Source organism: Balaenoptera musculus, chromosome 1 (assembly GCF_009873245.2).
Source record: "Balaenoptera musculus isolate JJ_BM4_2016_0621 chromosome 1, mBalMus1.pri.v3, whole genome shotgun sequence".
Taxonomy (NCBI): domain Eukaryota; kingdom Metazoa; phylum Chordata; class Mammalia; order Artiodactyla; family Balaenopteridae; genus Balaenoptera; species Balaenoptera musculus.
The window spans coordinates 26,337,966-26,364,293 of NC_045785.1; the positions used below are offsets into that span (position 1 = coordinate 26,337,966).

Here is a 26,328-nt window from a genome sequence, read left to right on the forward strand (position 1 = left end):
AATGCAAGGTCTATGAGAACACTACACAAACGGGTCAGAAGACCTGGAGGGAAGTCCCACCCTCTCCGGGCCTCCGTTTTTCAACTGTCAGACAACACCTCAGGGACTTCCAGCAGATAACTTCCCCATCCCCACAGCTATTTCCCGGAGGAAACCACCTTTCCTGGAGAGCCTGATGACTTCACGCTTCTGTTCGGGACGTGTGTCTTTCCCTATTGAGGATGAAGAGCCTGGACAGCAGCCATGGATGAGGAAATTTATCTCCCAGACACTGTGGCCAAACAGCCATATGGGTCCCATGGCAAGGAAACGTCATTTTTATGGACTTGGATTCTCTAGGAGAAAGGGCCATAGGACACTTTGGAATAATGTATTTTATTATCATATTACTTAAATATGTACAAACTTTGCCGAGGGCGGCGGAGGTGAACCGGATGCCACTGTGTTTCTCTGTCTGGGGCTCCTGCCCAGTGGCAGCTCTATTTGACTTGAGGGCCAGTCCTGGCTTTCCAGCTGCTGACCTCACAGACTGACTCACAGATTCTCTGGGTCCTTACGTAGTTTTGTTCCCTTTTTGTGCCTCAGTCCCATTTTAAAAAGTGGGGGGATATGGGGAAGGGGCTAAAACGTCTCTTCGGCCTCCACTGAATTCAGTAAGGTCAGAGGTGACAGGTTTCCAGGCAGCTGGCGGTATCTGGGTCGCCGTGGAAAGTCAGGGAAGGGATGGATAGCCCGCCTCAGGGAGGCGCTCCCCAAAGGCCAGGCCTCCTCCTGCCACCTCCGCGCGGGGGCGATATTCACGCAGTCTCCCCGCCCTCCCCCCGCCCCCCCCCCACCAGCTTCCAGAAGGGTCCCGCCGGCGTTCGGGCCTCCGGGCCGAGGGCGCCGCTAGCCGGGCAGCAGGGCGTACTCCTTGGTCGCTCAGATCAGTTGGGGGCGGCGGATCTCGGCCCGGCGGCTGATGTCGGGGCTCCAGCAGAACTCGGGTGACAGCAGCTTGGCGGGCTTGTGCAGCCAGGAAGAACTTGTTGAGGTGGCTCTCGTCGTGCCAGCGCACCTCCAGGCCCCGCACGCAGTAGGCTGTCAGCTGCCGCAGAGCCGCCACGCTGCCCCCGAACACGGCCGCGTGGTAGAAGTCGCCCTCGCCCGGGCCCAGCGCGGCGGCCGAGCGCGCGTCCCGCTCGAAGGGCAGCAGCCGCCTCCGCCAACGGTAGTGCCGGGCGTGCAGCTGCGCCACCGACCCGGCCAGCGCCTCGGGCCCGAAAGTCCCGCTGAAGTGCTGGTCCACGGCCATGCAGAACACGAAGCGTGCCTCGCGCCCCAGCCGCCCGCCCAGCGCTGCGTGCAGCGTGCGCATGCGCGCCATGGACACGTTCTGCCAGCGCCGCTCGCGCGCCGCGCGCTCCACGCGCAGCCGGCGGCCCGGGCCCAGCCGCACGCGGGGCACGGCGACCGGGCCCTCGGTGAACGCATAGTACACCACGCGCTGGCCCACCATGAAGTGCTGCTCGGCCGTCTCCAGGAAGCGCGCCAGGTACTTCTCCAGGTATCTGCCGGGCGGGGCGGGGCCGTCTTGAGTCAGCCGGGCCTCGGCGCACTCTGCCATCCGCGGAGGCGTCGGGCTTCTCAGCCCTCCCCTCGCCCGTCCTTGTGACCCTGCAACTCCAGTCCCTGGAACTCCAGAACTGTCCAGCCCCAGAAACATCCGAGGTGGATTAAAAATAATTACCCATTGTTTGACACCCCTGCCCGGAGAGGCCCTGTGTTCCCCGCATGAACGTGGCTCTCCCTGACGGCTTCGGTCACTGGAGTCCCGAGGAAGGGATGCTGTGCTGGCCCTTGGGAGGACCGGCTCGTTAGCCTTTGTCTCTTTAGAGCTCTGACCCTTCGCTTAAGAAGTCCCAGAGCTCAGGGCTTCCCTGGTGGTGCAGTGGTTAGGAGTCTGCCTGCCAATGCAGGGCACACCGGTTCGAGCCTTGGTCCGGGAAGATACCACATGCCCCGGAGCGACTAAGGCCGTGCGCCACAACTACTGAGCCTGCGCTCTAGAGCCCACGAGCCACAACTACTGAGCCCGAGCGCCGCAACTACTGAACCCCATGCGCCTAGACCCTGTGCTCTGCAATAAGAGAAGCCACCGCAGTGAGAAACCTGCACACTGCAACGAATCGCAGCAACTAGAGAAAGCCTGTGGGCAGCAATGAACACCCAACGCACCGAAAAATAAATAAAAATAAAAATAAAAATAAATAAATTAAAAAAAAAAAAAGAAGTGTCAGAACTCAGATGCTGCCACGAAGTGAGGGAGCCCAGGCTAGCCACGGAAAGAGGCGCCCACCAGTCATCCGCAGGACGTTTGGGAGCAGGGAGGGGCCCCCCCTGCTGCTGAGCCCTGTCAGAATTCCTGAGCCACAAATCATGAGCTATGGTAATAATGAACTGTTTTCAGTCACTGAGTTTGTGGTGATACCTTACATAGGTAACCGGGACGTTCAGAATACTGGAAACTTTGTATGAACAGGCTTTGGGATCCCAGGGTTCTAAAATAATCGTACTAATGCCTGATCTTTTGGAACATTTGTCATGTGGCAGATAGTGTTCAAAGTAATGTGCATTATCTCATTTAATCCTCACCATTATTATCTCCATCTCTCAGGTGAGGAAACTGAATCTCAAAGAGCTTCAGTAACTTGTGCAAGCAAGCATACACATAGCTGATAAGTGAAAGCCAGGATTTGAACCCAGCTTGGCACTGGAGCCTGTACCCTTACCTGCACTTGCTCTATTCCGGGTGGAACTGTGAGAAACTGGAATCAGAGACCTTGGAAACCTCAGCATCCCAGGGTGCTGGACTCATAGATCCTTGGAACTCAGGACCTCAGGACCCTGGAATTTCTGGACTCAGAGACTCTGACCCCTAGGGCTGGTGCAGGAACACCCTACTCAGCGTCCAGAACAGAAGTGGGAGCACCAAGGCTCTGGAGAGGCCGGCAGTCCTGTTTGCCCCAGGCCTCTCAGGGGCCCTCCTGGCTTCCTCTCCCTTCTAGAGTGTGAGGGATGAAGTTGGAGGAGCCCTGAGCAGTTGTCTGGGGCACGGGTCCCCAACCCGCCCGCGGACCGTGGACCGCTAACGGTCTGCGGCCTGTTAGGAACCAGGCCGCACAGCAGGAGGTGAGCGTCAGGTGAGTGAGCGAAGCTTCATCTGCCTCCATCGCTTGCATTACCGCCTGAACCATCCCCCTCCCTCCTCCCCCACCCCCCGGTCTGTGGAAAAATTGTCTTCCATGAAGCTGGTCCCTGGTGCCAAAAAGGTTGGGGACCGCTGGTCTGGGGTGTCTGAAGACAGAATTCCTTCCCCAGGCTTTTGGATATCTTTTCCTGGATGCAAAGCTCTCAGTGCCTTCCCAAAGCAGCCTGTTCCATTATTAGAAACTCTTCCTTAAGTTGCCTTGAACTCTACCTCTCTGCACCTTAGGACTGTAGGATCTGATTGCCACTCTAAGCCCGGAGTCCCATTTGCATCACTACTGGAAAGTGAATACCAGCTTGGACACCCTGACATCCATAATGGGGAGATGGGCAGGTCAGCCCCCTGAGGTTTCTTCTCCACCTCCCACTCTGGGTTCCTTCTCCATGCCTGGGGACCCCTTAGTTCTTCGATTGGCCTCCTCTCCTGTCGTGTGAGTCTGTCCTCCCCACTCCTCAGTCACTTGCCCCCATGGCCTCTCCCTCGAGTTGGTCATCATCAGTCTGCCCCCCACCCCAAGTTGCAGCTTCACCCGTCCCACTGTCTGAGCCCCCTGTCCTTCCAGCCCACTTTCCTGTGATATATCACCCCCAACAGTCCTTCCTCACTGACTCCTCTGGTCTGCTGACCCTACCACTCTCAGCATCCTCCTTTCTTCACATCCCTCTTTATCCAGCCCAGATTCGCTCCCTTGCAAAAGCCCTCAGCTCCCCAGCCCCTCTTCCGCCTTCAGACTTTCTTGGCGAACCTCCCCCCGCCCGGCCCTTTCTGTGTGCCTGCACCTGAGCCGCTGACCTCCACGGACGCTTCTGCAGCCGGGCCATCCCTTCTGTTTACCCAGTTCTCACCTCCTCTCACCACTCTCACCTGAAAGACTCCCATCATTTTTTCACCGCAAACACAAGGCCTCCAGATGATCAGCCCCAGGCCCTGGGCAGGTTCCTTCTAGGTTGTGATGCTGAGCCCTTGGCTGCCTGGGCTGGGTGGGCTCCAGGGAGGAGGGGAAGGGAAAGGATGGTCCTGCCCTCATGCTGGGAGTCTGGGACAAGGGGTGCTGTCTTTGCTTCTTGCTTTATATTGGGATCCTACAGCCCAGGAGAATGGGGTGCTCCATCCCTACATCACGTGCACACCCCCTCCCACTCCTTGCTTGGATAGCACCGCTCCCCTCCCTGGGCCTTACCTGCCTACAGCAAAGACAGTCAGACCAATGGTGAGGTTCTGCTGTACAGCCTCTTGCTGGGCCACATCTGGGTCGAAGGTGCCATCCCAAATAATGGGGGCCCCCCAGCAGGTACAGGTCGGGACTTGAGGCCGTGCCCTGGCCAGGGCAGGGATGGAGAGACAGGTCCATTCATCTGCCTGCTTGATGCATGGTCACTGCCACCTCCCCAGTCCTGGGCCCTAGGGACCCACAGATGGGTCACACCCAGGCTCTGCCCCTAGAAATCTCTTCCCAGATCCAGCAGAGTATTGGGGATGTGTTACCTGATGGGGCCCCTGGGTAGAGTGCCTAGCCCTGCCAGGGTGGGGGGTGTGAGGAGGGCAGGAACTCTGGGCTCTGTAGGGTGTGTGGGTGTCCTCGGAATGGGAGAGATGGCAGCTCCTTACCAAGGATGCAGGGGACCTGTGAAGTTGTCTCTCAGCAGGGACATTCTGGCCAAAGGGCAGACACCCATGGGGGTGAGGACTTCCAGGTGCCTGTGGGGTGGGAGCAGCAGTGAGGGGCATGCTGGCCTGCTCAGGAGCCCTCTCGCTTTGCTCCTTACAAGGAGGGAGAGCCCACAAGGACGCTTGTGCGGGCCATGACAGGTGCCACTCTCCATCCCTCAAGGAGGCACTTGGAAAGAGCCACTTTAACCCTGCCCCGCTGGTCCCATCGCGAGTGCTGGGCGAAGGGGGTTGTACCTGACGACAGGGAGCCCGTGCAGGAGCAGCCCTAAGAGGCCAAGTGCAGATAGGATCAGAAGATTCTCTTCCAGGCCCTGGGGGGTGGAGGGGGATGGGCAACTCATTTCTGCATATATTTTTATACACACACACATATATATGAAAAATGAGGTAATTCAATGTTTCATTTATTTGTTCGTTTTAATATGAATGTATTATTCTGTTCACTTGGCACAGACATTCAAAGGTACAAAAGAGTATAGACAGTGCAGTCCTTCCTGTTCCCAGCCACGGCCACCCGGTTCCCCTGCAAGGGGATAGTTTATGCACATACAGGCAAATATAAATATGGTAGCAAATTCTCTCTCCCTTCCCTCTGTCCCTTCCTCTATTTTCCCCCCACAAATGGTAGCACAGTGATATGCTGTTCTCCACCTTGCATTTTCCACTGACCATTATGTCCTTGAGGTTATTCCACCTCAGTACTTGAAGCGCTTCCTCACCCTTTTTTCCAGCTGCCTAATATGCCGTTGACTGGAGGTGGCATCATTTACCTGACCAGGTCCCTTGTGATGAGCATTTAGATGTATAATTTTTTGCTTTTCCTGACAGCAAACTTGGGGGACAGTAATATTAGGGGTTGGGGTGCTTAGCCTGGGTAGGATTGACCTCGGACAGGGGAGAGTTTGGGAGGGGATGCAGGGAGGTTTGTGGCTTGGTGGCTGGGATTTGAGAGCGTCTGGGGCTTAGGGATGAGTTGCTGGGCTGCCCGGAGGGCCAGCTGCGGTCAGGGACCACGTGTGTATGGCGGCTTCAGTCACGGGGCCGGGTCCCTCCAGCAGAGCTCAGCGACCCCACTGCTGGCTCAGAGGAGGTGGACTTTGGGATTTGTCCATGGTTGCTTGTTTTCCAGAAGGGCCCTAAAAGTTGAGAATTTTAATAAGCTCCTCTGGGTGGGGGGGTCTCCTCCAACTCTCCTCAGCCCTTCTGGGTTCTGGTGTCTCTAGACAGACAAGACCCATATGGTGAGAAGCCTGGCCACTGGGGCCAGACCCCCAGGTTCGAATCCCAGGCCGCCACTTCTTAGCTGTCTGACCTTGGGCAAGGTTCTGGGCCTCTGCACTTTAGTCTCCTTGTCTAGAAATGCAGATAATAAGAATACATACCTTAGAGGGCTGCGAAGGATATTGAGTTAATACCTGCTAAGTGATTAGAACAAGGCCTTGCACACAGTAAAAGCCCAGTAAGCTTTAGCTATTGTTGATTATCATTAGTAGTAGTGTTCCTAATCAAGCCCTCAGGATTCTCTGCACAACCTCCCAGCTCCCCTCCCTGCCCTATGAGTCCTTCCAAAACCTGCCTCTTCTGGTCTCTTTCAAGAAGCCTGCCTGATCAGACCCTCCCGCCCCTGCCTTTTCTGCTACCCCACCTCACCGTACCTCAGCAGGTGTATCCAGTAAATAGCTCAGAGAGGCCCCTTGCGGTTGTGTGTGTACGTATCCGCCTGTGCATCTCAGGGCAGACACCCCTTCTGTTCAGCTGGTGAAACCTGGGTGCACTGACCCCTCCCTCTGCCTCGCCCTCTGTCAGTCCCCAGGGGTGGGTGGTTGGCTTGGCCTCCTATTTCTCCGGCCCCCCCAGTGACCCTGCCTGCTCATCCCCCACCAGGACCATTGCAGCAGTGACCTCCCTGCTCCCAGTCACTCCTGACAGAGCCCCCAGAGTCAGCTCATAAAACGCCACCTGCCTTAACTGTCCATGTCACATGAACAGGGAAATCCTCGAAGGGGAAATGCATTTAGTAGGCAAACATACGGAAAAATGTTCACCCTCACTAGTAATCAAAGACTTATAGATTAGAACTCGGTGGGATGTTTTGCCTATAAGATGAGCACTTTTTAAAAAGAAAGAAATGAAAATAGCCACACTGGGAGAATACAACGAGACAGGTACTCTTACACCTGCTGGTGGGATGTAAATTGCTACAGCTTTTTTGGAAAGCTACTTAGGTGTGGGAATTGAAGCTTTCATTAGTCATCCCCTTTAATCCAATCACTGCAACTTCTGGGAATCTGTTCAACGGAGATCATCTTCAGCATGGGAAAAGTTTATGCATCAAGATGTTCACTAACTTCTGCTCATTCATGCGTTCAGCCTATACTTACTGGTCACAAGCTCAGGATCAAGCACTGTGCTAGGTCAAGGATTCAGAGGTGAGCGAGACACAGACCTTGTCTTTAAGGGAGCAGGGTCAAGAAGATGTGGATGGCCAGGAAGGGAGGGGAATGGGGTCACATGACAGACTGCAAATAGATGAATGGAACACAGCACAGCTAAGGCTGTGATTAGTGTAAATACAAGATACCATTATCTTGCAAATGATAAGATACCATTGGGGAGAAATCAGGGAGGCTTCCTGGAGGAGGTGACCCTTAAGCTAGGACCTGAAGAACTAAAAGTTATCCACACAAAGAAGGCAGTGGAGGGGAAAGGGAGGTCCATGAAAAAGAAACAGCACTGTGTAAAAGTGAGGTGAGAGTGCTTGGAAAGTATGGGGAACTGCAGGCCTGCCACAGGGGCGGGGTATAGGGTATGGATAGGAAGTGATGAGAGTTGAGGCTGGAGATAAGCCTGAGCCAGGTCACCCAGGGCCCACATTCCAGGATAAGGGGTTTGGACTTCATCTTAAAGGCCATGGGGAGCCCTGAAAGCTCTTTCCTTCAGGGAGTGATGCTGTGACATTTTTACTTGGAAGATACTCCAGCTGAACTGTTGAGCCTGGACGTGGGGCAGGGACCAGGGAGCATGTGGAGGTGGGAAGACAGGTGAGTGTTGGCAGTGGGTTGGGGAGGAGTAGGTGATGAATGGCTGTCAAGGAGGTTGATGGGCAGGACTTGGTCACTGATGAGAGGGACAGGGCTGGGGGACCAGGAAAGGAGATGGTGGCTGATAGTCTGGTTGGGGGTAAGAAGCTGGAGCCCAGAAGGCAGGCAGGCAGGCAGGCTCGGGAGAGAGTTCTGGGATTCACCAGGAGGGCAGGGACGCTGTGGGAGAGGGAGAGAGCAGAGGAAGGAGAGCCAGGGCCCAGGCACCGAGGACACGGTTGGGGACGGGCAGGGGACTGAGTGAGCAGAGGAGGAAGTGGAGGCTGGGGTGGTGGTGGTGGAAGCGGCTCTTTCCGGAAGTTTGGCTGTAAAAGGAAAGGGAGAGGATGGTAACTGGAGGGGCTGAGGGCTTGGATTGATGGAGGTGCGTGTGTTTCTTTCAGGCAGGGAGACGAGCTCGGTTGAACGTGGGCTGGAGAGCACCAGTGGAGAAGGCATTGTGCAGGCCTCTCAGATACAACTGAAAAAGGCCCCAGCATCCAGGCAAAGGGACTGGCTAAATAAACTTTTTATGAAGAGTCTGCAGTCACATAGAAAAAACTTGCACAAGAACCGTGAATGAAAAAAGCAGGATCTAAAATTGATGGGCACTGTGGTTACAATCTAGCAATGAAAACATGCCCCAGCAAATACGGCTGAAAGGAAAAACTTAAGTGTCTGTGTAATAAGTTATGGGAGGGTTTTTTCCCTTTATTTTTACCCCCAGTTGTCCGTAATGTGCTTTTATTGCTTTTTTAATGAAGGAAAAGTACAGAGTTAGCCATTTAGGAAAAACAAGTGTTTTTAAGCCTTTCTAGTGACTGCAAGGTGAAGTCCACCTCTCTTAGCCCTGCCTGAGGAGCCTGCAAAATCATTTCAAGCACTCACACCAGACCCAACTTTCCCACCTCTAGAAACGGAGACTTCACAGCGGGCAGGCCAAGGATGCTCTCCTAGCATTGCTGGAAAAAGCAAATGGAGATAAACAACCCCCCTATTCGTCCTTAGGGAGTTGGATGAATGAATTATGCATTTCTATACAATGGAAAGCAACGTGGCCACTGAAAAGGATGAGGTAGATTTATATGTGCTCTCGGGAAAAGAGGGCCTAAAGAATCAAGTGGAAGAGGAAGTAGCAACTGTACATAGAGGCTGGCTGCACGTCTGTGAGGGGGGAAGCCCCTATACCTGTGTACCTGTGCATTTACAGACATGTGTTTCTATGTCGTTCTATAAAAACGTAGGAAAAAAATCTGGAACAGCATTGCGCAATAGAAATAATGTGAGCCAGGAACGTAAATTAAAAATTTCTAGTAGCCATGTTAAAAAAGTGAAAAGAAACAACCGAAATTAATTTTAGTATTTTAATTTAACCTGATATATCATTTCAATATGTAACCCAAAATATCGTTTCAGTATGCAATCGATATAAAAATTATTGAGATATTTTAACAGTCGCTCCTGGAAGCGAGACTGCCCCCCCGGAGGGACGGCACGGGAGGTGCCAGGGGCAGGAGAAGGCTGCAGCGGAGCTCTCTCTGCCCTCACTGCCGTCTGACCCTCTTAGCCGGCCCTTCCCAACTAGGGCAGCCAGGAAGAGTCGTCCCCAAGTGGTCCAGGTGGGCTCCAGCTGTCAGTCCTGGGAGGGTGCTGACACCCAGGCCTGCAACAGGCTCCTGCCGCCCCCTCCCCTGGCCCAGCCTGGGAGCCCCTAGTCCACAGAGGCGCCTGCCTGACCCATTCCTCCCAGTTCCTTGCTCCGATATTTTCAAAAGGATCCCCGCCCCTCCACCCCGCTTCCACCTGCAGAAGGTGGTCCCGCAGGCGGCCCCATGTCCTGCTCCTGTACTCTCCTTGCTTTCAGGAAGAGGTTAAAGATCAGTCATTAGTTCCTAAGTGGGAACAAGTTTGCAGTCCTGGACAGTCACTCCCAGTTGGAATAGAGGGCTCACAGTTACAGTGGAAGGTGCACCCCGAAGTCTGTTCTCTGCTCACCAAGGGGGCTCAGAGTTTAGGGCAGCAGGAGGAGTCGCCGAGCTCTTCACAGGCTACGAGATCTGCCAGGATGCAGCCTCCCCCCGCCCCACCATCCATTCCTTGGACCGTCTCTACCCCTTGGGCGATGTCCTCCAGTCGCCTTCTCCCAGGACCTCTATGGCTCGGCTGGTTCTCAGCAGGCCAGCCTTGGTGCCTCCTCCTTGACTGTTCTGGCCACCAGGCTGGACTCCTCTCAGGACAGCTGTCCCGCCCCATCTTCCCCCTGACACTGGCAGTGTCCCCCCTCACCTGAGTCCTCGCCTGAGAGCCATGACAGGAAGCTGGTGGGACAGCCTGCCAAGAACCTTCTCAGCTCAGAGCCAGGGAAGAAATGACCCATTCTTGGTGACTGGGACAAAGCAGTTTCAGGCCATCTGCCGGAAACCACACCCACAGGAGCAAGCAGGGATGAACTACCCGGAGAGGAGCCCCCTGGGGCCAGTCACCTGGGAGAGGGCGGATGGAAGGCCGGCTCTGGTTGGCCAGAGGCGCTGGGACATTTTGTACTGACTCCTCTTCCTCCCCAGGCCTCTTTGTGCCCTTGTTCAGTGTCGTGGTCCTCGGGCCGGACTGTGGTGTTTGCCACCCGGGGAGAACCTTGTCCTGCGCAGAGCTTCAGCCGGATCTCAAGGGCACCGGTCACCTGATTGTGACCTTGGACAGTTCACCTTGAGGAGCCCGTGATCTCTTCAGTGAAACAGGTATGTACACCAGCCACCAGGACAGGGTAAGAGCCACACAAGGTAGTTACATGGAAAAGTGCTGGAAAGTTTGCACTAGGCAGGGTTTTTTTAAAGTGCAGGTTATGATCCATCAGAGGGCCATGAAGTCAATCTTACGGATCATGACTGAGATTTTAAAAGTATGAACAGGAAGGGAATTGAAAAATATCAGAATGTATCGTACATCAGGGTAGGTATTGTTTTGTGATTGTTTTGTTTCAGTTATATATATTCAAGTACATATACGAGGGTGGGAAACTTTTTTTAAACTGTTGGTCATGATCAAAAAAGTTTTGCAAAATTCTGTGTAAGGTGTAAACATCAGGAGCAAATGTATGTTGAAGGAGGCACCCTTCAAACTGGGGCCTTTCACCCAGAGTGAAGAAACAGCACTGATATTTACCTGTGTCAGTCAGTCCTGCAAATCCACCATATCCTCTTTCAGGAGTTTTAGTTCCCTTCTCCACCACACACATAAGGACAAACTCAGTTTGGGCCCGGCGTTGTCCTCCAGAAAGCGGAAGTGGAGGTTCAGCGTGGACTCGCCCAGCTGCATGGGCCACAGTGGGCTGGCCCATCTGGCCTGGAGAGGGGAGGGCAGCGCAGGGGGCTCCCGAGGCGTCCTCTCCACCAGGCACCTTCCCCGAGGTTCTGAGGTCCTTGCCCTCTGCCACTCCCCCTCGGCCCAGCGTCCTGCCCTGGCCTCGTCCTGTCGCCATTCCCGACCTCCTGGACCACCAGACTTTCCAGTCCTGGCTCCACCCTCTGGGTCGTCCACTAACCAGTTTGTTTCTCCTCTTCCTCCGGGTAGTGGCTATATTTTAAAAGGCCTTGCAGAGAGTTCTCGTCCAGACATGGGTACTGGCTCTTAAAAGGTCCCTGCTTATCTCCCCAGGTCCCACCGATACAGACTGAACGCACGGCGAGCGGTCTGCGCCTGGAAGGCCCTTCTCCTTTATTCGAGGCTTAGGCGTCACCTCCTTGAGGCAGAGACTCTCCTAATAGTTTGCTATTGCAGCATCCAGAAAATGCTCAGGTGTCGAGTGAGCCAAAGCCACCCCAAGGGCAGTTCTGGACGCGGAGCTGCAACCACCACAGGTGTCTGCAGCGGAGGGAAGAGTCTGGGCTCTGCCTCAGGTGTGCCAGATATCCCTGGCCCAACAGCATCGTGTCTCCCTGGTGGCAGTGCTGGGTAGGGGGGCTCAGAGTTGAAGGGGCCCTGGATCTCACACTCCAGGGGACACCCGTGTGAAGAACAGAGGTGGGATCTGCTTTTCTCATGTGGACTGGGGCCAAGGGCACCCTCAAAGGACCCAGCCCCAGCGAAGCGTGGAGGATATGCTATCCAGTTAAGGTGGTCGTCCCTCTCCCAACCCAGGGACCCACCCCTCTCCTGACAGATGAAAAGTAGCCATTCAGGACCACAGAAAGACATCCCCAGGGGAGAAAGGCACAGAAGGAACAGATTTTACGGATTTATTTTTAAAAAACAAAAACAAAAGGTTAAAAAAGTCCTTCATTTCCAACCCTGCCTGTGGGTGTGAGTGGGGAATAGAACAAGCTGAGAAGGGCACCCACCCTCCCCCTAGGGAGAGTCCCACTCTCCCCAGGAGTCTGCAGAGGACCGGGCAAGTCAGAGGCAGGCCCTCGCCCTTCCTGCCCCGCCTCCTCCACGGGCAGCTCAGACCGCCGCCAGCAAGTTCCAGAGGCAGAGAAGTGTGGGACCCGAGGCCGAAGGCTGCCTTCTTCACCTCAGTGGTGGTCACTCCAGCTCTTCTGCCCTTGGACGTTCCCTGGGCCCCACCGCTGGGCTCCCAGGGCAGGCGGGCGGGCAGACGGGGAGGCGTGGCCCGGCCCAGCCCACCCGCAGCTTCCTCAGTGCCGCCTGTGACACAGCAGGGCAGTCAGGGGGACGTCACAGTGCGGGAAGGGGCTGCGGAGACACCTCGGCCATCTGGAAAGGAAAATCTCCTACTAATCTTCATCGCTTTCTGATCGTGCCTCTCCGCACGGAGGCGGCCCTTCTTTCCTATTCCCCATCCTGAGGCTGAGTGGAGTCCAGGACAAAGCACTAAGTGGCTGTTTGCTACAAAACACCTGGAGATGCCAGAGGGGGGCTCTCGGCCTGTCAGTCCAGGCTCCCACACAGTCACACAGTCACACACACAGCGTTAAGGCGTCTGTGCCAGCAGGCGTGGCCAAACTGGGCCCAGCTTCTCTCCCTCCACCTGTAGAGGGTGAAGGGGGAGAACCCTTCTGGCTGCTTCAGAAACAGGCTGCAGTGGGAGAAGCTGGCAGCAGGAAGAGTTAGCTGGGCCCGGAGAGAGAAGTGGAGGAAGGCAGGCAAGGGCTTCCGAAGCCTCTAGGCAGGCCTGACGGCTGCCCTTGGAAGTGACCCAACTCAGGTTGGGAGCCCTGACCGTATACCCCCTGGAAAATGGGGGACAGAGGGAGGGGAAGAGAGCGGGGCTAGAGTAGTGGGACTTTGGAGGAAGCCAGTGCTATCAATATGTACAAGCATAAAGCCCCATCTTCTGCGCCACCTACCTCTCCGCCCCTCCCACAGAAAGAAAGGCCCCTGAGAGCCATTGAGGTGCCGGGACCTCCTCCCCAGCCATGCCCCACAGGGAAGGCCCCTTCCCTCAACTGGCCCCATTTCTGGGCCCCCAGGAGTGTCCGCTGGCTCTGCTCAGTCGGGAGGAGGAGCCCGGGGCCAGAACCCCGGTGCCCGGCCAGCCCTAGGAGTCCTTGAGCATGCTGATGCGCGCGTAGATCTTGAGGGCGGGCCCCAGCTTGATGTTCATGGCACTCATGAGGTGGTCCTCCTTGAGCAGCAGCAGAGCTTGCCCGTCGATTTCCTGGGCACGGAATTCCTCTGCTATCTCCTGGCAGCCTGAGGGGACATGACCAAAGACAGTATCAATACCAATTAGAGCTACCAGCGGTCACACTTGGCAGTCACTGCCCTTCAGATGCATCATCTCACTTGATCCTCATGACCACACCTTGAGGAAGGTGTTGCTCTTCTTATTTTACAGCTTGAGAGAGGCCGAGTGACTTACCCGAGATAGCCAGACTCTACGGTGGTCCTGTGACCCGACACCTCCTTGTTCACCCCCCCACCCCCCCAGTGAACTGGGCTGGCCCCGGAGATCAGTACGGTGTTGTGGAAGTGACAGCATGGGATTTCCAAGGCTGGATCATAAAGGGCACCAGCAGCTTCACCTTGGTCTTTTGGATAATTTATTTTGGAATATGCCAACCACTGTGTCGTGAGGACACTCAAGCAGCCCTCTGGAGAAGCCCACTTGGAGAGGAACTGAGGCCTCTTGCCCAGAGCCAGCCCCCCGTTGCCACGTGAGTGCGGCACCTTGGAAGGGGGTCCTCCAGCTCCAAGCCCTCAGAAAACTGCAGCTCTGGCTGCTATCGTGACTGAGCCCTTGAAAGATACTCCGTGCCCGAAGTGCCCAGCTAAGCCACGCCACAGAACTCTTGAGATAAGAAGTGATTACTGTTTTAAGCCACTAGGCTTGGAGTAATCTGTTTCAGAGCAGTAGGTAACTAACGCCGATCTGGGTACTTGGAAGATGGGTGCTGCCATCACCACACCTTCACCATGTGGGCGTGGCCTTGGACTTGGCAGTGGGCGGGAGTTGGAGGGACTTTGAGGAGAGCAGCAGTGAAGGTCTAAGGTTCCCTGAGAGACGGAGTAAGAAGCCTGATGGCCTTTGAGGAAACTGCTGGGGAGGCTTAAAGGAACGTGAGGAAACTTACTGGAAATTGGAAGAAAAGTGATCCTTGTTATGAAATAGCAGAAAATTTAGCAACACTGTTGCTGGTAGTAACCCGGTGGGTGTGACACGCCTACTGAACGTTGCCTGGGCTCAGGAGACCTCAGGCAGACCGCTGCAGTGCCACCTGGCTTCCCACCGTGGCCGCAGGAAATGTGAGGAGGGATGAGGTCGAGGAAAACAAGAACAGGAAGGAGCCTGGATTTGCTGATTTTGAAACTCCTCAGCCTCTCCAGATGGCAAATGATGCTAAAATTAAGAAATGGTTTCTAGGCAAAGACCAAATCCAGGACACAGTCAAAAAGACACAGTCTAAAGACGAAACTGCGGGAGTGACTTAAATCATTTGCTAAGACCGCAGAAAGCTCTAAGGTGCCGCCTCACAGAACTGTTGGATCAAACGCTCTCTCAGAATTTTATGGGCGTGCCTCACAGAGCCTCTCCATTCAACAGCCCAGCTCCTCAGACTGTTAAGGGCACTGTCCCTCAGCTTCAGAAGAGACCTAATGTGGAGTAAGGCTTGTCTTGAAGACATTGTTGGATAACATTCATAAAAAGCCCACAAAGAGTAAGAGAATCGTCTGGCAGAAACACTGCTCACATGGACGGAAAGGGTCAGAGATTAGTAATATGAAATAAAAGCAGCAGGAAGTAGTCTGAGAAAACAACTCCACAGGCTACCTTTCATGGGAAAGGAAGGATGACTCAGGGTGGAACCAAGAGCGAAAGAGAATCACTCCGGGCTTTGAGTCCTAATCAAGGAAATGCCAACACATGCCCTGGTATGGACTGGCGACTCCTGTAGCCTCCTGTGTTCTCCCTTCTTGAACCGGGCATCCTGAATGGGCACGTCTACCGTGGTTACCCGATGCCCATCCCACCATATCCTAGGTTTGTGGAGGGAAGTGGATAACCTGTTCCTCGTTCTCAGGTCTGCAGATTGAGAGGAATCATCCTTGAGGAGCTGGACCCAGTGAGCCTCATCCGTGCCTGGACCTGAGTTAGATACTGAGATCCTGGACCTCGAACCTCCGCTGTAATGGGATGAGACTTGTGGGGCCTCGGGTAGGGGTGAGGGTATTTTGCATGAGGGAGGAACATGAATCACTGGGGTGAACTATGGTAGTAGCCGGCCTCCAAGTAGCTCCCAATAATCCTTGCTTCCCTTTCATGCCTTCATGAGTCCCTCACAGTGAATGGGTTGACCTGTGTGATCAGCAAGATATTGTTGAAGTGACAGAATGTGATTTCTGAGGCTAGATCATAAAGGGCATGGTGGGTGGCTTCCACTTTGCTCTCTTGGATCACCCCTTGGGGGGACAACTGGCTGCCACGTCACGAGAACACTCAAGCGTGAGCGTTCTGCAGAGACCCGTGGGAGAGTGACTGAGGCCTCCTGCCAGCAGCCACATGCTCCCTGAGAAGCATGTGAGTGAGGCACCGGCACCCTGGCAGAAGATCTGACAGCCCCAGGTGACCCTTCAGATGGCCTCGGCTGGCCTTGGCCGACATCCTCATCGCAACCTCCTAAGAATCCCTGTGGCAGAACTGCCCACCTAAACCACCCCTGAGTTCCTTATCCACATTACCTGTGCGATAACAAATTTGGGGGATGCAGTTAATAGGTAACTAATACACTGGGTTAAGTGGCAGAGCCAGGATTTGAGCCCAGTTCTGTTTAACTCCGAAGCCTGCTCTTAACCACTATATCCCACTTTGGTCTCTGAGTGAACGGGCTTACGGTCACCACTGCCTGACCTGGTCGGTGGCTGGGTGAGGCTGGCACAAGAAACAGCGGAGAAGGTCTGGTCTCGACGAGCGCAGCCGTGCAGACGGGAGGTCTTTCAAGGTTCGTTTCTAGACCCTACCCTCGAGACCACCGGCACTGCGCACCCAGGGTCACGTGCAGCTACCAGCGCCTGTACATGCTTGCGTGTCTTTGTGCTTAGGCTGCTCCCTGATGCGGTCTCTCCATCTGGCACAGGGCTGCTTGTCCACTGTCACTCAGTGTAAACATTCTTCGTTTTAACGTTCTCCTTGACCGTTGATTTCCTCCACTCCCACTTGACGCCCCTCCCAACTCGCCCCGGAGACACACAGGGTTGGTCACGTCATCACCTTCACACAGGCCCCTCGCTGAGCCCACAGATACGGCAGGTTACAGCCACAGAACATGACAGTCGGCGCTCCATGCTAGAATGTAAGCTCTTACTGGCAGGCACCTCCTCATACTCACCTCTGACCCCCTGTTCCTGAACCCGAGTCTCTCCCTGAACTGCCTAGTCTCTCCTGGTGGTGGCAGGTGAGGTCTCTCACACCCTCTCTTTCCTTGCTACTCCAGGCAGGTGTGGAACTTCCAAGGACCTTACCTGGCAGAGAGCGGATGAATTCGTAGACATCTTCCACATTCCATTTGGTGGGCTCGCTTGGCAGGAAGTGGTGTCCCATGCCCACCAGGTCCCGCATGTGCATGTCAGGGAGCTCCAGGTCCCGCTGGCCTTGTCGCCGGCGGGAGGTGGATGAGCTGGCTGAGATGGGTGATAAGGGTTCCTCGTAGCTTGAGTTATCGGAGCAACGGCTGGAGTCTTCCTGGCTGTGTGTTAGCTGCAATGCAGCAGTAACTGAAAGGGGTACAGTGCCTGTTGGCTGGGAGCAGAGAGAAACAGTTTTCTTCAGGATGGGGGCATAAACCACCTCTAACAGAGTGCTGGGCAAAGGCAGGTATATTCTCCCTTTTTTACGTGGTCTGCTACTATGTATGTTTGAATTTGAGATCAAAAAGCATCTTTTGCAATGTCCCCTCTCTGATCCTAAGCAGAGTTAGTCCCAGTACTGGAGCATGTACCACACTACACTGCAATAATCTGATTCTACGTCTATTCTTTCTTCTAGACGTGGGGTTTTTAACCAGGGCTCTGTGGGTTTAGGGGGATGGTCTGTAAACCACCTGAAATAGCATGTAAATTTTCTTGTGTATGTCCATGTTGGACTGTAGCTTTCATCAGATTCTTAAAGAGGTTTATGGCCAAAACAATAACAATAAACAGCAAAATACACATAAGGTCTGAAGCATCATACTAGGCTGTGAGTTCCTGTAGCACAACTTAAGAGATTTAGTGCCTAACAGCTCCTGACGTACAGCCAGTGCCAAAACATATTTCATGAACAAATACCCATGTTCCTGGTAGAGACCTTCAAGGACTCAGTGCTCTGATGGTCAGAGAGGCAACAAGGAGGGGAAGTAGAGGGTGTCGGCTGCCTCTCACCTAGCCCTCCTCGGAAGGCAGGTGCTACCTGGGACAGCAGCCTGTCTCTTCAGGCAGGGGAGCCCCGAAAGTCAAGGACGGAGGCAAACTGGAAGAAAGGGGTGAAGTCGGGGCAAGGTCACGGAGGAGGGAAAGTTGAAGCATCCATGGGTCTAAATGAAGGGACCTATGAAGGGACACGGGGACGGCTTGACCTGACAGATCATGAGAGATGAGAACATGATGGAGCACTGACGCCAGCAGCGGAAAAGGACGGCAGGCGTCCCGGGTCGTGATAGGAAGGGAAGTTGGTGGGGACCCGAGAGCACGAGCTTCAGGCTCCGCCAGCCTCTCACCTGCTTCTTGGTATCCTTGCTAAGTGTTGGGAGACTGGCTTTGCTGGCCCGACGGCGGTTGTGGGTTGTGGCTCCCGCCTTCTGCAGCTTGCTCCGGTCCGAGTGGAAAAGGCCCACTCGTTTGGTGCATCCCACATTGTACCTGCCAGAGCCAGGGGAACAAGGGTGGTCAGGGCAGTCGCAGGGTGAATGGCCCAGGAGGAGTAAGAGCAGCCGAGATACCTGGCAGAATCGGAGTCTGCCTACTCGTTCCAGTCCTGTCCATCACTTAGTACTAGCTGGGTGGATTTGGGCAAGTCACTTAGCCCCTCAGTTTCCTTATCTAGAGTTGGGGAGGAGACCACTCACTTTCTGTAACCGGTCTGGCAATAACATAAGCTAATGTGTGCAAAGTGCCTGACACAACAACTTGGATCACGGTAAAAACTCAGGGCTGCCACATTCCACTCCACGTATCACCGGGGCCGGGAAACTAGCGTCCTCCGTCCTGACGGAGGACAGCTTGGCAGAGCGTCACAAAGGTGCGGGAGGCCCTCCAGCGCAGCCTGTGGGGAGGGAGGGCTGCGGACAGCCCTACTCCAGCCGGTGTGCAGGGCACCTCTGCCTGGGGCCTAGAGAGTTCCTCTCTTCTGGGGGCTCAGGCCTCTTCCCTCTTGGCACAAGGAGCACTCCGGCCTTAGAGTCAGACAAGTCTAGATCCCCAGCTTGAAGGCTTTAGGCGATATTACTTCTCCTTGGTGCCTCAGTTTCCTAACATGTATAAAGGGCACGATAGCAATACCTGCCCCACAGTATTACTCTGAAGATTAGATGACATAATGCATATTAACACCCAGCACAGAGACTCACACACAGCCGGCCCACAGTAAACAACGTTGGTGTTTACTGTGATCATCTGTCTTCTAAGCTGGGTGAACGCTCACAAAGGAAACATCTGTAGCCAGCGCAGTGGCTCTGGGCAAAGCTTCCGGTGGAGGCTTCGGTAAACCCTAAGGAGATGGGAGCTGCCAAGGGCGGGTGCCAGTGGGACCCAGGAGGGCCAGACAAGCTAAATGCTGCTTCCTTCCCTTGGACCGTTGCCGCTTGCCCTGCTCTGCTCATGGGAGTTCTTCGGTGAACGAGTGACAGGATGCTGCTTCCAGGCAGGTCACGGAAATAAGGAGCTGGGTACCAAGGCGCAATCCCAAGAAAAGGGAAGGGGCTGAGGCTCTTACCTTTTTGCACAAGCCATGGAGCAGAAGCGCTTGGAACGCTTGAACTTGTAGGCAAAGTCCACCCGGCCACAGAGCTCACACTTGAGTTTAAGGGGAGTACCCTCCTCTTTGGATTCTGAAAAGCATGAAAATCGGTAAGCGCGGACAAGGAGTAGTCCCCACAGGACTGCCCACAGCCCCACCCTGGGGCCTCTCTGCTCTGTCCTGCCTGCAGTAGCGGCTTGGAGAGCGCCAAACTGCTTTTGTCGCTATTTTTGGAAGGGCTGTGGTTTCACCCCTTGGAAGTATCCAAAGGTGTCCAAAGATGGCCCCTGGACACCCGGCAGTTTCTTCTGCTAAGGGCTATGAGACAAAGCACGGGTGGGGAAGAACCAGCACCCCTCTTTATGACCCTGGAAGAGAGCAGGCGGCTCAGAGGGAAAGCTTCAGTGCTGTCACCACTGATCCGGAATGACCCCGCCCTTCCCGTGAGGTGTCCGGTTGGCTGCCGGCCTGGGTAACAGAGCCCAGGAGTTCTGCAGCCTACGTGGGCGTCCCGTCCCGCCTCCACCTAGTCGGTGGCTTGTGCGGCAAGGGCAGCCCTCGCTGGCCCCCGTCCTGAGTGCAGGCTCCTGAGGCGGTAGAGGAAGGGCACAAGCCACCTGGGGCTGCTCCTGCAGGCCTACAACTGGCGAGTGACTCACGCGGGAAAAAGCCGCTCTTGGAATCCTGGGGCTGGCAGGAGTGGGGCTGGAGACAGGCAGGGCACACTCAGTTCCCCAGGGGCAGGAACTGCCATCCGTTTTCTAGGGACAGGGCTGAGCGGGCACTGGGGGAAACGTCAGCTGACATGTTCACACGCTCCCCGGCTCAGAGCCCCTCCGTGGATACCAGGAAAGGACCTTCCAGCCTTGCTGAGTCCTGTTCAGCCCCGTCAGAAGCCCCAGCATCCAGGGTCTGAGACGCTACCTTGCAGATAGGGCTCCTCCATCTCTGAGTCAGTGGTGGTGGTATGGTCCTGCTGCGGAAGTTTCTCAGGCAAGAACCCCTGTGCATACTTCTTCTTGAGATTCCCCACCAGCAGGGATGAGCGTCCCACCTAGGGGACAAGGCAACATGGAGGCCATGAGGGTCAGGTGGGCATGCTTCCTTGCTATCCAGCCTCATCAAAATTACATGTATAAAGCACCCAGGCACAGATGCCCACCCCGTATCACCATCCAGGTACACCCTGCTCAAGGCCTGTTTTGCTGTTTAGCTCAAGAGGCAAGATGCTGGTGACCACCAAAGCACGGGGATGGAAATGGCTTCAACCCAGGACCAATGGATGGCTTAGGAGGTCAGGAGAATATCTACTCTTCCAAGCGTCTAGGGGGCAGAGATGGAGGCAGGGATCAGGTTTCCCGCAGCACCAGGACAAGGGCCAGGCCCCAGCACTCAGGCGTCACGGGGCAGGAACACAGCTGAGGCTGTGTGTGACTGTTATGTGTGACACAGAGACCCAGCCGCCATTCCTGGATGCCTTACTGTTCTCTCCCTTACCACTGCCCTACCCGAGCCAGAGGGACAGGCAGCCACGGAGGAGAAGAGGAAAACGTGGGCGCTGGGCCACACCGGAAAGCAAAGGCCCTCGGTGGTGCCAGGATCCCAGACTAGCTGATTCACTCTTCGGTGCACTCCCTTTGTTGTCTTCTGTGCAGGCAGCCTGGTTGCCAGATCTCTAGGGCGATGCTGGGGCTGCTATCCAATCTGCATCGACCCTGTGAGATCAGCTGGGTTCTGGAGCTTCTCCAGGGGGCCAAAGGGAGGACCTAGTCTAATGAGGGAAGGGATGTGACAGGGCTAGAGCTACTTACAGCTAAGGTGCCACAGGCCTTGACCGACCTCCAGAGGGAAAGAGGACAAGAACCTGTCTTGGCATTTTTGTCTTTTGGCATTTTAGAAGGGCAGTCCACCCATCTCAGTTAATCAAGCTCAGAGGCTTCGGCTGACTACTCAAACCACTCGTGGATCCAAAGAATGCACAAAAGACAGATGGCCTCCCATGAAGATGTTGTGTCTCTAACAGCCAGTTAAGTTTATCACAAGAGAGGCTGGAGTGCACCTGGCTCTGGGCTCCTCCCACCTAGAGAGCAGGCCACCTGTCTCACCAATTCACACTGCGCACTACTGGCTCTGGGTGCTGTTCTAATGAGCCATTTTCTTGATTCTTCTGTGTTTCCCCTTGGTCTTATGCTTTAATTGGAGACACCTGATGAAGTGCCCCTTTCTGAAGTGCCCCTCATTCACTCCCCTTTCAAGGCTCTGTCCCCAGAAAAGAAGCTTAAGGCTGTAATTCTGTTCGCCTGTCTTCCATTCAGATAGATCTTGAGAATTCTCTTCCACACAGGTTCCTTTTGCTCTCTAACCAGCCAAAGTGTTGCCATTTGGGGGTTTTGGCATTCAAACCTGAATGCCAAAGTCCATCATCCTGCACCAAATACCCCAATGTGAACTCCCTTCTAACCAAGGGGTTCGCACTTCACCAGGCAGGGACACAGCTGAGTCTGTGTGGAAACTTCTAACCAAGGGGTCTTGCCAATTATTCTTAATCACTGACCCCTTCTGGACCTTAGGAAGACACTCAATCCTAGAAAGAAAATGGCTCTGACATTCCTCTGGGGGAAAATTAGCAAGGAAAGAGCAAATTTTTCACATTTTCAGAAATTTTACATGGAAATGTAAAGCTATTCTAATACACATCCAAAGTATACTTATTAAAAAAAAAAAAAAAAAAGGGGAAAAGAAGTAGTCCGTACCGGGAAAGGCTCCGCCCCCTCCTGGATCACAAACCCTTCGATAACATGCGTCAGGATTTGGGGTTTCACAATGGCCTGTGGTGGTTTATTCTCACCATTCTGGGGGGCAGTGCCGGTGATGCTGGAGGCAGAGTTTCCGTTCCCTGAGGTCATGCCGGGGCTGCTGAGGTCGGTCAGTGCATGAACAATGCCCTGCCCTGTCTCTGTACAAGGGAAAGCAGGAAAACACAAGCAGTGGGGGTCAGACAGAACCAGGTCTAGGCCAGTAGCAGAGCAGGGACTCAACACTGCCCGACGATGCAAACCAAGCAGCCCCCTCCCTCAGTGACCCATTCCAAAGTGGTACAGTCTCAATGGACCCACCACCAAGTGAGACTACAGTCTGCTCTGCAACCATGCAGCTCATCCGCCAGCAGTGTTTCTGAATTTCCCAACTGTGCTAAGAATAGTCCAACCAGGTTACACAGGCAAGAATTCTGCCTTGGAGGAGTTAAGACCTTGGTCAATACTGATGTGGACAAACGAGTTTACATTCTGCTCTGCTCAAGGGAGAAAATGTATTCAAGGTGACATCTAAAACCAAGATGAAAAGCTGAACTAGTATAGGGCTTGGGGCATGACGGGGTTTGGGGGAGAGAGGATAAATGAACCTTCTACAAGATTCCTCAGGAAAGGGTTAGATTTTAAGCGTGCTGTGAAATGTCAAAGTACTGAACCCCAAGTAAACATTTTAACATAGGTCTGCCTCATCGGAGGCTGGTTATTTGGGATCACTGCATTAAGATGTGCATGTATTCTGTTTCTCCACCGAGGAAGCCCCTGGGCAGAGCTGAGGTTTTCTATGCTGTTCCTGCAGGTATCCTGCTCCCAATCAAGCCTCTTGTCCAGTTCTCAGCTCCACATCCAATCTGATTCTCAGCCAACCACAGACTCCTTCCCTCCACGGAGAGCCTTGCTTAAGTTTTCCTCTCCATGGGCCTGCCAGCCTTTCTCTGAAGAGCCTGACAGAGCTCCAGTAAGTATGATGAGGTGCCTTTACAGAAACACACCACAAGGGACCCCCTTTTCTCCACTCCAAACGTACCTCTCCTGAGTTGCTTCACTGTTTTAGAAGCAACTTTTCTCTCTTCACTTTTTAAACTCTTTCCCCACCCCCCCCTTCCCAGGGCCATTCTCTACCACCACCAACTGTGTGAAGCTGAGGTTGCCTTTAACCTGGAACTTCCTAAAAAAGAAAAAAAAGAAAGAAAGAAGAAAAAAAAAAAAGCCATTTCTTTATTGCAACAAGCCTACTGACAGTAAGCATAACCCAGTGTGAATGTATGTATTACACACTTTAAAAACAATTTCAGTATATTTATTAGCTAAGTAATTTTTGCACAAAATTTATATGAAGATGCTCTTATTTCATGTTAAAGATCTAAAAATCCCACCACAGAACAGGAATTCACAATGCCTAATTATGTGGCATGGAGAAATCAAAATAAACTCATTTTAGAAAAGGTTTATAACCGGCTCATTTTCTTACTAGTAGTCCTAATGTGCAATAAACTGGGATAAATCTTTTTTGTTAAAAAAAAAAGAGTTGGCCATGACACATGCCCTCAGTACTCAGACCTCTATAATTCAACTATAATAAATTTCAGAGCTGAGCAGGAGTTACCTAAGAGATGTGATTAATGAGATTTTTTAAAAATTAATTTTTTTGGAGACACAGTCATACCAGCAAGTTAGAAAAATTCCTTTACGTGTTTATAATCCTTTGAAAAAAATTTTTTGACACTTTTGACTTTTCTATAGGGATGGAAAATTTCTCCTTTAGAATCAGTCTTTCTAAAATTGTAAAGGTGTTTGGGAACTAGAAAAAAAAAATCTTTCCTTAACAATCCATGAATAACTAGGAGGACTGAGTTAATTATAACAATCAATCAAGTTAAGTTTCTTTGCTTTTAAATTTTAAATATTTAAGTCTGTATTTACATAATTACATTTTTGCTGCGTTTATATTTTAAAATATTTTAAATACGCAAAGAAACAAATCTGTATTTTATTTAAAATAATGAATAAATGTTGTTAAAATAGAAAGGTTACTGTGTAAGTTAAAATCCTATTTTTAGATGATGGCTATTCCCTTCTAATTAGAGCCTAGTAAAATATTCCCTGGCTTCGCTAATGAGCTACTGTACGGATTATGGAATCACAAGATTAGAAAGTCTGGTTCAACCCCTTACCAGTGCTTGACCCTTCCCTATAATAGCCCCACCCCCAGTGATCTTCTGGCATTTGTTTGAATACCTCTAATGACAAAGGAACTCACTACCTCTGAAGTAGTTTGTTCCCAACTTGGGCAGTTCAATTAATAAGTTCTTCCTTACAGTGAGCCAAAACTCTATCTTCTGTTAATTTCTGTCCACTTACCCTGGTTCTATTCCTTAGGACCACACAGAACAAGGCTAATCTTATTTGTATAATAGGCAAAAACGCAGACTTAGACCTGGCTTAGAGACTGGTCTCTATCACTCAAGTGGATTAGGGACAAGTCCTCTTCTGTCTCTGAGCCTTGGTTTCTCCAGCTATAAAATACATACAATAATAAGACCTACCCTTTAGTGTTGCTACAAGGACTAAGTGAGAAAATGAATAGCAATGCAGTGTTAGCACACTGGGAAACACTCAAGAAATGCTCTTGGTGTCATGAAGGATGTCACTTATGAGCCCAGTTTATGTTCTCTCCTCCAGGCCACACTCCCTCTGCTCCTTTGACTACTTCTTATATAAAAGGTTGCAAATTCATCATCACCCTAGGTCTTCTTTGCCAGCATCTTTTAAAGTCAGGTACTCAGTCAATACTAACATAATATATCAAGTGTATTGATCCAAGAGATCCTGTTGGTAAGAGTTTTGTTTTGTTTCTTTTGAACACAATCTCGTTCCTAGCTGAGAGCACAGATGGAGAGCAATGAGTGACTCCCTTGTTTTAGTTTATAATACTTCTATGGAGTTAATCCATTCTCCTCTGAATTCTGGGATCATGCCCACCTCCCTCTTTTCACTGATATTTATCACCAAACAGCTGCTGATACCCTGTCTCCTTTTATGGGATCTCTCCAATCTTGTTCGACTCTTCTCCTTGCCCCCTCTACCCCCTTCCCTCCTGTCTCTCAGATCTGTGCCTACCAACGTACACTGCAAGACGAGGGGGGAGCTCCTGAGGGCAGAGTCCTTCCTCATGCCAAATACAGTAGCAAACAGAGACATTCACCAGCTCAGAGGCTACAGAGCCAATACTTAACTCTGGGAGGAAAAAGACTTTTTGGGAATCTAAGTTTTTAAAAAAGGATCTTATTAAGCAAGAGAACAAACTAATAAACCCCTTCACCACAACATTAGAAACTGTCACTCTCCATTATACCTCTGGGGCAGCTTACAGAAGACACAGAATCCAAGGGATGGAAGGGAGAGCGGTTCACGACTGTACAAAGGTTTGCAGCTATTTTGCTTTGCAGTCATCTTGTAGGCAATACCTTATCATGTGCTTTAGTCACAAAGGAGTTTGGGCTATTTCTGGAATGACCATACACAATCTCACCCCCTGCCAAGCTCAGCACACTGAGATTAATTTAATCTGCTTCCCTTTCTCCCAGACTGCTTTGCAGCCTGCTTAGGGGAAAGCAGCTTAAACTTGCAGAAACCTGCCCTGTTGGCCCTGAGGCCAGATGAAAGACAGAGACAAAGAAATTCTCTATCTTTGGAATTCTTCCTTACTCAATTCCCTTGACCAGTCCCGAGGCTATAAGTGCTGCCGGGATTCCCACAGGTCTCAAATGCCTTCATACAGAGTTAGCTAGCTGGATCTGAAAGGTGGAGGCCAGGACACCCTGAGTAGGAGAGGCTGCAGGAGGGAAATAAAGCCAAGCTTCAGTGGTGGTGGTGGAAGGGGGAAGTAGAATCTAGCCTTCAACTGAAGCTGACCACAAAGGGCCAAGTATTTGGATCAGAATGAACAAAACAATGTGTTCTGGGGGAGTTGTTACATAACATAGGCCTGAACCTTGTAGGTTGCTTCTCAATCTGGTCTCACAGGCGCTGGCAGAAACAGCCCTTGTAGGGACTGGATTAAAATAGGAAGGACCCCCCAGTGGCCCAGTCTGTGAAATTATCTGCTACAGGGCCCGTCTCCTCTGC

General features: G+C 52.7%; 2 protein-coding genes across 6 annotated transcripts in view; both read right to left on the minus strand.

Annotated features, from left to right (window-relative positions):
- Nucleotides 1-916: 916 nt before the first annotated feature.
- A3GALT2 (alpha 1,3-galactosyltransferase 2) lies at nt 917-10,310 on the minus strand. Its single transcript, XM_036843703.1, is given in 7 exon segments — nt 917-1,017; nt 1,019-1,550; nt 4,431-4,568; nt 4,859-4,948; nt 5,156-5,213; nt 5,216-5,232; nt 10,288-10,310. Coding segments are annotated over 7 exon segments (954 nt in total). The 3' UTR covers nt 917-921.
- Nucleotides 10,311-12,222: 1,912 nt separating this feature from the next.
- PHC2 (polyhomeotic homolog 2) overlaps nt 12,223-26,328 on the minus strand; it is a 102,990-nt gene continuing 88,884 nt past the window's right edge. For all 5 annotated transcript variants that reach the window (XM_036843724.1, XM_036843732.1, XM_036843716.1 and 2 more), the window contains 6 exons: nt 22,144-22,346; nt 20,315-20,444; nt 19,367-19,481; nt 18,153-18,294; nt 16,921-17,197; nt 12,223-13,653 (listed from right to left, as the gene is read on the minus strand). In XM_036843724.1, the coding sequence (XP_036699619.1) occupies nt 13,499-13,653; nt 16,921-17,197; nt 18,153-18,294; nt 19,367-19,481; nt 20,315-20,444; nt 22,144-22,346 (1,022 nt within the window). In that variant the 3' untranslated portion in view covers nt 12,223-13,498. The remainder of the gene's footprint in view (nt 13,654-16,920; nt 17,198-18,152; nt 18,295-19,366; nt 19,482-20,314; nt 20,445-22,143; nt 22,347-26,328) is intronic.